The sequence below is a fragment of the Alligator sinensis genome, unplaced genomic scaffold (genome assembly GCF_000455745.1).
Source record: "Alligator sinensis unplaced genomic scaffold, ASM45574v1 scaffold188_1, whole genome shotgun sequence".
Classification (NCBI taxonomy): domain Eukaryota; kingdom Metazoa; phylum Chordata; order Crocodylia; family Alligatoridae; genus Alligator; species Alligator sinensis.
Window position 1 is genome coordinate 437923 of NW_005841903.1, and position 11922 is coordinate 449844.

Genomic DNA, 11922 nt, shown 5'->3' on the forward strand with positions numbered 1-11922 from the left:
ACTCTTTCCTGCCTATGCAGGGGGCAGACTCGATGATCTATTGAGGTCCCTTCCGACCCTAACATCTATGAATCTATGAACTGGCTGTCATGTAACATTTCAACATTTCAATATAGGAAGAAGTTGCTTAATAAAATTATATTTTCAGATATGATAAAAGAAAATCTCTTCCACGATGGGAATTACAAATGTTTTACATTTGGTTATAACATTCATACATTTCCATTCCCTTTCCTGCCACACCGGGAATTCATATTTTGGCTAAATCTCAAGTTTGCCATTACTCAAGTACATTTCTTTTCTATTAGGGCTCTGCCTCTTTCAGTAAGACTGAAAGTTCCATTAAAGGACATATTTATGCAGTATGGTAAAGGTGCTGCATGGTAGAAACTCACAGCAGAGAATGTGATTGGTCTACTCTCATGATTTCCATGTAACATATGAAATATTTCCATATTTCCAGTTAGTACACTAATTTCCTTCATAATTGGCTATTCTTCTGTTTTACTCTGTAATTCAGTTAGTGCCTCTGTTCAGTCCTCCTTCTGACACGGCAACATACTCATAGAACGCAGAAAGAGACAGTTGTATCCAAGGGGCAAGATAAACACTGACCATATGAAAATGTTCCAACCGTGAAGCTTATACATAAAGAAAATACCAGGACAGAAAGAAAAGAGCCATCTTCAAGGGTCACTGGGCTAGCAACCTCCATTATCATCCAACTGTTGAAGGACTGGTGAGTGCCACAGGACTTGCAGGCAACATTTTAAAGCTTTTTCAGCACCCAATACCCAATCAGTTAGGCAGTTAAATACCTGTAAAAATATTTGTAACCCTGGGTGCGACACTACATGCGCCCTCACCTGAATAATGAGATCCTGGGGTACCTGGTAGCCAGTAGGCCTGTCCAGCCCCCATGGGAAGCTGCTGCAGTGCCCTCGAGCAGAGAGCCTCCCCTGACAATCAAGCACCCTCGCAGACAATTCTCAAACTATTTACAAGATTTAATTATTTACAACATAACAAATAATCATTAAATAAGCACATGGATATACCAACTAATAAACCCTCTAATAATAATAATAATAAACTAATAAACTTATTTGCACAGTCTCTCACTTGCACACGGTGTACTGGGGATCCCGTGTGCACTGCCCCGGCGGGGTATCTCAGGGAGCGGGACTGTCTGTGTTCCTGGACGTGGTCTGTGGACACTCCCTGGCGCTGGTGTCCGTCTCCGTGCTCCTGGGGTCTCCGGGCAGCAAGCAGCGACTCCTCTGCAGTTCCTACAAGACAGCCTTCCCCTGCCTTTGACCCCCTTCCCTGGTTCTGCCAGGAGCAGTGTCTGGGCTGCAGGCTCTAGCAACCCTCCTGCCCCACACAGCCTCACAGCCCCGGCAAATGCAGCCCCTCCCTGGGCTTTGCCTGCCCCTGGGGCCCCTCACCCATCAGGGAAACTAGGGCAGACTCCGGCAGTCCGGTCCCCCTGGCTCTGCTGTGCTCACCCAGCCACACTGGCTGCAGTCAGGGCTCTCCAGGTTTGGATTCTCCACACAAGCAGGCCCAGCCTGATTCTGCCGCCGCAGCTTCTCCACTGCTGCTCCTGCAGGCCTCTCTCAGGGGCTCTCTGAGGGACCGCTGCGCTGAGACTCTGAATCCGGTCTCCAGCCTGTCCCTCAGCCCCTCTCTCTCATTCCCCACCTGCAGGAAAAACTGCTCCCCCTTTTATCCAACCAAGCCTCTCTGCCAATCCCAGATCAGGGCCCTTCCCAGGCTTTTGCTAAGGGCTCTCTTTCAAAACTTTGCTGGGGTTACATCACCCTTCCCACTTCCAACAGGGCTGCTTCCAAAACAGCTTCACTTGCCCTCAGAGCCTACAGTGTCCCCTCTGGGACAAACTCTGTCTCTCTGCCAGGCAGCCCTTCCCATTCTGTTCAGGTGGGTCCATTTTTTAAAGGCTGCTACATATTGGTTTTGAGTTTTTACCATCATATAGTACCACAGAAGTCCAAGATAAAAAATACGTAAATTCCTTAAGCATGTCCTTCTATAAATGCAGGATGGATCAGATATTAAACTGATGTTAAACTTGATCTTAACCAAAAGGGCACTTGCCTGTATTTCATTCTGAATACAATCTACTACACATTTACACTCATAGCCCATACAATGACCTTTTAAAAATTCATTGTTAACATTCTGTTCTTACGCAACAGGAGGAAAGTTGCACCCAAATTCAGTCTTCCAAGAAGAGCTCTGAAACTGCACAAACTAGGAAGGAAGCAATTTGATTAGCACACAGATACCTTTAGCCAAAATTGTTCTCCATGGTAAAACAGATGGTTTGCTGTTCTTATAAGAAGAAGCTGTTCTTCTCCAAGATGTTTATCTTTAGGTGCAAGTTTGGTATGTGGTATCTATTCACAATGTGATGTAGTATGGTGCGATTCGTTTTTGGATAACAAGTGAGGGAGTTGTTTTGAACTGGACTGTCTCCCCATGCAGGTGCTATTAAAACCAGTATCCACATTGCTGAGTCTGCCGTTTCTTGCTAGATACTATAGGATGTTTAGCTATGAGAGCCACTAAGCGGATAACTTCTGAGTCTGAGATGCACATGCCTCAAATCAGTGATCTGCATGCTACTTCTCTTTCTTCAGGATATGCTTCTAAAATGCCCAGGAACCACATGCAACAAACCATGGGTGGCTACCTCTGCATTATAGTCATAGCAGAGCTACAGCCATTCATTTCTATAGTGGGACAAGACAACTCAAAACAGTACAGATCAGCAGGGCACTACCTTAAAAAATGTTCTGGTCCCAAAAGATTTTAAATGATTACAGACAAAATCCTCTAAAAACTACAGCAAAGGACATGGATTGATTTGATATGCTTTGCTGGTGCAGGAGAATGGATGTTATAATACAAAGATGTTTCTTCACCTCTAAAATTCCATCACTCACAGCAACAAAATTGCTGCTAGTTTTATTGCTCACCCATGAAAGTAGCCTCTCTGACCAAGTAAACTTTCCCTGATCTTTCCAGTCTCACTATATCCATGCCAATGTGTTACTAAAATGCTTAATCCTACTTCACAGTTTAATATTTGCACCAAATTCAACTGATTTTGCTTTGATCTTTAATGAAATATGATAGATCACAGTGAAATAATGATTAAATCCCAGTCATACTGACTCAAAGATCCAATACCTCAGTCAAGGTGAGGGCTGGAGAAAGAAATATCGAACAAAGTAGTAAAACAGTTTCCTCCTGCCCATCCTCCACACCAGCAAAGGAATTTTTATATTAATTGGCAGCAAGTCCATGTCTAGTCTGACTGCTGACACAGTTAGCCATAATAATAAAAAACATTTTTGCAGGAAGTGGAAATGCCATTTGAATTTTAATAACTGCCTTCACTTTCTGTCCTGATTGATTAGTCTGAACAAGATTCAAAGCAGCAAATGTCCCTCTCTCAACTACTTACATCTCAGGAAAAATCACAGGAACTGAACAACTGAAAAGCCATTCCTATGCCAATAGTCCCAAAGACGAGATCATTTTGGAAAAAAACTTAATGTTGAATTAGATGGAAAATCATTATAGAACCCGTTTTAAATAATGAACTATGTAATAAGTACTTTTCCATTTTATAGCTCCTTCCTTTGATGTATTGCGAAACATTTTGCAAGTATTGTGTGAAAAATGCCTCAGAATGCTCCTGTGAGGCACAATAAGTATTGTAATATTCTCCTTTTGTAGATGCAGAAACCAAGACAGAGAAGTTAATGCATCCAGTCTCAAAAAATCTGAAGCATGCAGAAGTACAAAAACTCCACTTTTTTGGTTCAAATTCCCTCAAATTTTAGCCCATGTTTGCCAAATAGCTTACAAACCAATATTGGTAAAACAAGACTGATATAAATTCCTATGTGCTCCCCCCCCCCCACACATGCATACTTTTTTCTTTTTTTTTTTAATACTCTGGATTTTCAAAGCAGTTGAGAGGTTTGGGACATGCATCATCCATTATTAAAGGTGGTGCTGTAAGTCCCATAGTCTGTGTTGAAAATGTTAATCTCAGTTTTTTCTCCATAGTGGATATATCTACATGTGCAATTAATGTAATGTGATAATCTCTGGAGCCATTTGAGCCAAGGGAAACTGCTCCCATGTGCAGCGTCTACATATACACCCGAGGCAGCAGCAATTTGAGCCAGGGCAGAGCAGGCCCTTGGCTAGCTGGGCTGACTGGGCACAATGTATGCCTGTGGTCAGTGTCCACATATATATTTCAGTGCAGTAAATTACTGTGTCGTAAGATAGTACTGTCCCTGACAGTATCATCTTACGGCAAAGTTAATTAATTTACTGCACCCTAATACCAACACACATGTAAATGGTGATACTTTACTGAAGATCTAATTAGTCTACTCCACACTAAAGCACATGTGTAGATGCATCCAATGTGAACTATGAAATGACTATCCTTTTCTGACTTTCTGAAGAGTTAATTTTTGTTTCAAGCATTTGTTAAAGGCCCCTTATGTCAATTTGAGTTCTTATCAATGCAAAATAAAATACTTGATTAATGTCACCATCCTTTATTCTCCCTACTACATGAAGTCACCTGAATCACTGTTACTAAACAAACATGCATATTATTAAACAACATTCACAGTGAAGTCTCATGGGCAAAAAGAAAATCAGTGCTCTGTTATTAATACAATTATATTTTCAAGAAGAACTTCTTTCTGTAGAGGAAATAAGCGACAAAGACCCAAAGAGATGTGCCCAGCAGGTCCTGGAAGAGAGGTTCAGCGTGCGAGTCCGGGAACTTCATTTCCCAGTTGAAAGGGAAGTAGCTGCCCAGGATTGAGTGCCCAACATAGACAAAGAATGAATTCATCCCTGCATAAAGTCATGAATAGAAAACATGTCATTTTCTCCAACAATGAGCTTACGCTAAACATTGCCTATAACGAATAATGAACACATACAAATGTCATGGGCCTACATTCTAAAAAGAAAGATTATAGAGATAAAGGTTCAAAACAGAACCTGACTGTACCCTTGTTGGAAGCTGCAGGATATGAAGCAAGACAGTAGGATGGTGGGCAAATGGGGTAGTAGAAGAGAAGTAGTCCAGAAACTGAAGGACAATGAGAATAATTGAATGAGATAATTTTCCTTGCCAGGATCATCATCCTGAATATCAGAAATTCAATAACTTTCCTGGTATCAGATGATGATAGCAGTAGGCTGTACACTCAAAGACTTGAATTATGACCTACTGTAGAGCTCATTTGGCATTGCAGCTTCATAAATTACAAACCAGTATCCCTGCACAAACACATAATTAGGTAAAGTTTTTCCAAATGGCTCCAGAGGAGACTTAAGATTAAACAAAATGTCAAGTGATTTATCCCTGACTTCCACTGGATATGGTCCCTCCATTTCCAAAGTGGTATCAGTCACTTATTTTAATAAGCACTAAATATATCATAGAAGAGTCTTCCTGTAAATTTGGAACTAATTTTGTGACATTTTAAACAAGGCACAGAGGTTTCATTCACCAACTGGACTGAGTATGAACTCAGATTCCTTACTACTGATATCCACTCCTCTTCATGTTTCTTCTGTCATAATTCAGTTAGTTCAAATTCCTACCTGGATATATGAAGGGCTGTCCACCCCACCAGTTTTTTACATCAATAACATAGAACATAAGTCCTAAGAGTATGAAGGAGAAACAGCTTAGTGTAGTAACAAAGGACAGAGACCTGGAAAACAAAAGAAACATCTGGTTGGTATTTTACAAAGTCAGTAAGACACCAAATATTTAGAATTTATATTACAACACTCTTTTTTTCCTGTAGAATAAAAAGGAATTACTATGAACACAGTAACAATATCTAACTTCAATATTAATACAAGATTTAACAACTATGGGATCAAATCAAAACACTAACGGTTGGATTTTAGCTGGTGTAAATCACTGTACTTCCATTCAAGAAAATAGACCTCCACTTTATTACAATAGCTGAAGTCTTGTCCAAGAGCTGAAAGCTTCAGAACTTTAGGGAGAATTCAGATTAAAATCAAGCTCAGTGCTAGTTTTTAAACTGTTCTGTCAGGAAGAGCTAATAGGTTCTGCCCTATGTATTAAAGCAAACCTGAGTACCAAAAGTTAGATACCCAAGTCAAATGGCTTGATTTTCAAAGGCTGTTGAATGACCACCTGTACCTGCCACTGAAAGCAACAGAAGTGCAGGCTCAGTTACTACAAGGGGCAGGGATAGCATGGCACAAGCTGTTCGATACAGTTGGCCTGAAGCAGGAAATATTGGAAGTCTCACAAAATTCTTCTCCCAGGGTTTTTAGCCTGTTTGCAAAAAAGAGGGGCTTGCTTCTCTGAACATTATTGAAACTCATCCTTTGAGTGAATATCCTAATTTTATGAAACATTTGAATATTGACAATCCCTTAGTTTTATAAGCCAAAAAAATGGGGGGCTGGCAGGGGAGAGAGAGAGAGAGTCAGGGCTGGGGGAGAGGCAGGATTTCTGTGAATTAAATGCTCCCAAATCCCTAAGTGTAACAATGATAGGAAGGAAAGCTCTAACAACTTGATATTTATTTCAATGCCACACCAAAAACAATACTTTAATTTGATAAGCATTACTGTACCAGACAAAATCATTTTCAGACAACATCCCTAGAAACCTTAAGTAACAATTTTGGGGTTCTGTCATAATTCCTAGCAATAGTTATGGCATTATTCATTTGCCATTATTCATTGGGTTAGGAACCATCAAATGGCAGAACTTCACAAGATAAAGTCCTACATCTTGCAAGATGCATCAGAACAGGGCCCCATTTCATAAATCTTACAGAGTCCTCAGTCATAATTTCTCTCTAACCATTTTATGCTTTACTATGTCTGATAGGATTGAGCAAGGGGTCCATTTAGACTTTTGGCTCAGATCCTGTGCTTCATACGATAACTCAGATTTTCAAAAGGGGTAACCTCCCAGGTAAGCACCAATTGTAAGTGGTCAGACATTCAAAGGGGCACTATGGATACTGAAACCTAAGAGCAGGAGCACACGAACAAATTTACTTCCAAAGAGAGGATGATGGAGGTTTACTTCAAATACGAAGGAAAACCCAACCTTCCTTGACTGCACAGTTGTTTGGGTGCCCATGCCTCAAGAATCACAATGGGACCTCTTGGGTGCTGAGCTCAGCTGCTATATTTAAAAAAAAAAAGCCTTCAAACATACATGCCAATACTTTGAAAAGCTAATGGGGCCTCTTAGAAATCTGACTCAATATTTCCATAGTTTGGTATGCTAGAGGTCATACATTGGTCAAATCAAAACCCAATTTTATATTAAAAAAATCAAAACACTTGTCACTAATGAGAGCTATTTGCATGCTAAACATACAAGTTTCTGATAGAAACAAAAAAGTTTGTAAATATTGTATATTTGTTTATTCTTTTATAAGAAGAGTTCATGTATTTTACATCTACAGTACTTTACATTATAAATGACCACACTGTTTTTGACACAATTTTCCAAAGATATTCATTTTTGTTCAAAAACCAGGCCTGGAAAACTTCAGTTAAAATTTTAGAAAGTTACAGTTGACTAACAAGCACATAATAGAAATTAAATGTTGTACAACTTTAAGTATAGTATGTGCAACTGTTTGTGCTGTAATGAAGTGCCATTTTCTTATGATGGTCAATAATAAATCTTGCCAACGATCTGGAAAGTGTGTTTCTCTATTGGGATCTAAGCTACTTTGGGAACTGTAAGCCAGCAAGATGGATACTCTCTAAACTATAAATCCTATACTCTAAACTATTGTTGGATGTCATTTCTTATGTTCATGGTATTTGATTTATGCAAATAATTCTCTCTCTCTTTTTCACAGCTTTTGTAATTATTCACAAGGAACTGTAATAATCATTTGATCCAAGCATCAGGATTACCTGGTGAAATCTACAAAAATGTGTACTCTTATTGGCACAAATTCAATAAAAGTTCTTTGCCTGATTCTGACTATGAAACTGAAAAAATGTCTCCATCACTGCTTTTACTCACATGCTGTATGATGAGAAGACTTAGGAAAATGGGAGGATTCTAGTTATAGAGAAATTAGAAAGGACCCCATTTGTAAAAAATTCAAAGACAATTCTTGTGTTTCTAATCCGTGAATATTGGCTTGTTGCATTTATTTAAAAATAAATAAATGAGTTTAAATAGGTATCACTCATATTTTTAACATTCTTCAATTTGAGATATGTTAATGGGGGTCTCCATGGAAATGGGCAGAATGGTGTAAAGTACATTGTTTTACACAGTTATCACTGCCACATGTATGTATGGGGTATGTATATGGAAAAGTAGAGGTAATTAGGATTGCTAATGTATACCGTGCCATCAGGGGGCTCAAAAGTTGAGTACAAAAAAAAAAAGAAAAAAAAGAAAAGACCAACCCAGAAAAATTAATCCAAAATCAATTTAGATCATTTGGTATCAATTTGGATAATATAGACCAAAATTCTTATGACTCACCACATCATTACTTACATAATGTTTAGGATACTCAGTAACTCAGTCAGCTTCATTACTCATAAATAATGCAGCCATCTCAGACATTTGCCAGTAGAATCTTTACACTGCACACATATATAATATGCAGCAGATGCAGAATACAGAAAAGCTTATGTATGCAACTATTATTTATTTATAATATACATAACGTACTCCTCCACATACAGAACAGCTTTTCACTTTCATATCTCATTCTTAAAAAAAAAGGCTACCATTATCTTTTCATCCACATTTCAGAAATGAAAGAACTTAAATCTTGTCCAAAGCATTAGTTTTGTTTTGGCAGAGAGGATGTAAGTACCTCACATATCTAGATCCTGTCAGTCACTGTGAATATTTCAGTACAGCATTTCCCACTGCTCTGGATCTTGTTTCCAAACTATCTGAACAGTGCAAACGACTCCAGTGGTTTCTTGTCAGCACACATTAACACCCTTCTCCCCTTTGCTTATAACAAGGGTTGGCCTCCCTCCCCCGCAAGTATTTGCACTGAGGTCCATTGTTCTACAAGTGTTATTGATGTTTCTGTACAGGTTTACCCTTAGCAACGCTGATCATCTGCATACTGCAGTGCTCTGAGTAGTTGCCTATTGATTTCACTTCTTTAGAACCATCAAATGCTTCTTCCTATTTTACTCTTAGGTATACAATTCAGGTACTGGAGATAATGGCCAGACTTGTTTGAAACCCTAAAGAGGTTCAAAACTAGTTACCTTTCCATTAATAGGCATTGCACTTTCTCATGCTTCATGAAGAATATGAACAAAGTTCAGTGTCTTTGGTAAAATCTCTTTGTACTGGGGGGAGGGGAGGAAAGGGGGAAGAGAGAGAGTGCGCACACAAGAGAGAAAGTAAGCAAAACAACATTTGCGAACTAAAATTCTGTTGATATTTGTGACATGCCCCATCTTCAACCTGGATGCACCTTTGAGACATGCTTATGAGCTGTTTCTACAACTTTGGGGTGCCCTGCCCCAAACTTGTCTCTGCTGTCTGATGCTTGACCACTGAGAACCAGCTAAGACAAGCTAAAGGTCAACTCCTTGGCCTGAGGTGCCTCAGACCTACCCATCTCACTCAAGCCGGGGGGCGGGCAGGGAAGGGTTGACAGCTAGAAGGATCATACAACCTTGTCTAGTCATGCACTCAGAAAAGATGGATACCTCTTTCCATAGAATGGGCAAGTCAGTATCAGCAAATATTCTGGAATCACAAGCATCACTGACAACAAGTAGTTTATAAAAAGGTATCAAGAAGAACTTATTATTAAAAACAGAACAAGCATAAGAAATCAATAACCATATGCTGAGATACAGACAGAGACATGAGCGTAAATGAATAAAGGAAGAAAACCTGTTCTTATCCTGCATCTTAAATTCAAGAATGGAGTCTCCACCTAGCTCATTATCTGGGGGACTCCAGCTAGTCCCTATACCCAGGAAAAACTGAAGACCCTACCCTGCTCTCAAAGCAGGCTAAAGTACCGTTTCCTATCTGGAAATAGGGGAGTGGGCATGGGGGGGCCCCGCACACTCCCCAGCAGACCTGGAAGTGGACCAGAAGTACTTCTGGTCCACTTCCGGGTTCGCCGCCAAGCATGCGGAGGGCCCCCCATGCTCCTGTGGGATGCTCCATCCACCCCAGCATCGCAGCATTCATGAGCCGCAGTGGTACCTCAGGGTAAGTAGAAAAAACATTTAAAGCTGTGTCTGTGTTTGAATCACTGATTCTCCAAATCTGCATCAAATCTGCAGATTCGGATTCAGCCAAATTGAATTGGGGACAGTGATCCAAATCAACTAATCGAATCACTGTCCCCAATTCCGGCTGAATCCGAATCCAAATCAAATATGGCCTGTTTCACACACCCCTATTATATAGTGAGATGTGTTTGTAAAAGTAACAGTCAGTCAACATTTAGTAACCTGAAAATCTTTTAATAATTTTTTCCCTTTCTTTAAACATATTTGTATATCATCTTGTGAAACAGATATTTTGGCCTAGTTTTAATTTTAAACACCACCTTGATTACTTTGTCAGAACATGTTTTATCAGCAAACAATCATGTTATTTTACCGTTGATGTAATGCAAGCCCATATTCTGGTCATTTCCTGATTTGGCTACTTGTCTTTTGGCTAGACTCTCATTTTCATGGATGCTGTGAAATAGAACTGCACAGATTGTAAGTAAAGAAACCCAAACCTGGTGACAGGTTTTGTTATGAACTCCACTTCTGGGCTCTCTAAAAACTTTATCCTTGATCCTAGGTTGATTGAGTGTGAGCAGATTTATGAGTTTGGGTGTAAATGATGCCGAACTCAGAGGTCTTGTATCATTTAACCTGAAACCAGGCAAATCTGAGCAGATCTGGTTGAGTTTTGCTTTTTGGTTTTGCACTAGTTCAAACATGAAACTCTGAAACTTGAAGAGAAGTAAAAAGTACTGCATGAACATTAAGGGGCTCCTTTGTCAACAGCCAACAACTGGAAGAATTTACACAGCTGGAACAGTAAAGAGGTGTTGACTTTTAATTGCAAGTTTCACCTGGTTTATTAATATTATTGTTCAGCTTCCCATAACCTCATGATCATTGTTTTCAAGTGACCAAAATGGCCACTGTATTCCATTACTGTCAATGTATCACATAGATTCCTCTCATTTAATGATCGCAACATCAACAAGAAGTAATGCTGCTCTAAAAAAAATGGCATCCCTCTGTCCCCACCCAGAAAAAAGTCAGAGATGAGACTTTGGAACATAACAGAAAGAATACGGGAACAACACTGTGCATATGCAGCCAACAGGAAAGCAGGCAAAGGGAGAAGATAGAAGAAGCAAGAAGTTAGGGAGGAAAGTGAAGGAAAGGAATGTGATGGGGAGAATTTGGAAAGAGAAGAAAAAGGGAATGTAAGAGGAGGAAGAGGAGGAGAGAGAAACCAAATGTTGGTAGAGCAGGCCCAGCACACAGCATGGGTGGGGGAACTTGTTGTGTTGATGGGCTGTCAGCCCACCATCCAGTCCACGTGCACAGCAACACTGAGGACAGTGCTCACTTTCCTTCGTCCTGTGGCAGTCGCTGCAAGAAGCAAGGAAACCTCCAGCTGCTGCAGTGGCATCTGTCCCCTACAGCCCACGGCTCATTTTGCCCACTGGCTCCCACCCAAGTTTACAAGGGAGGGCCTGGCTGGCTAGCACCCTGCATGCACAGACCTGGGAAGGCAGAGGCAGGGACAGACACATACACAGACAGATGCACAGTACCCAGCCCGCCCCCCACCTCCAGCCACTG

General features: G+C 40.3%; 1 protein-coding gene across 1 annotated transcript in view; it reads right to left on the reverse strand.

Moving 5' to 3' along the window:
• Positions 1–4614: 4614 nt before the first annotated feature.
• LOC102367842 (heparan-alpha-glucosaminide N-acetyltransferase-like) overlaps positions 4615–11922 on the reverse strand; it is a 349117-nt gene continuing 341809 nt past the window's right edge. Inside the window, exons 16-17 of the mRNA XM_025197703.1 lie at positions 5677–5789; positions 4615–4917 (exon numbers count right to left, since the gene is read on the reverse strand). Coding sequence (XP_025053488.1) covers positions 4736–4917; positions 5677–5789 — 295 coding nt within the window. The 3' untranslated portion in view covers positions 4615–4735. The remainder of the gene's footprint in view (positions 4918–5676; positions 5790–11922) is intronic.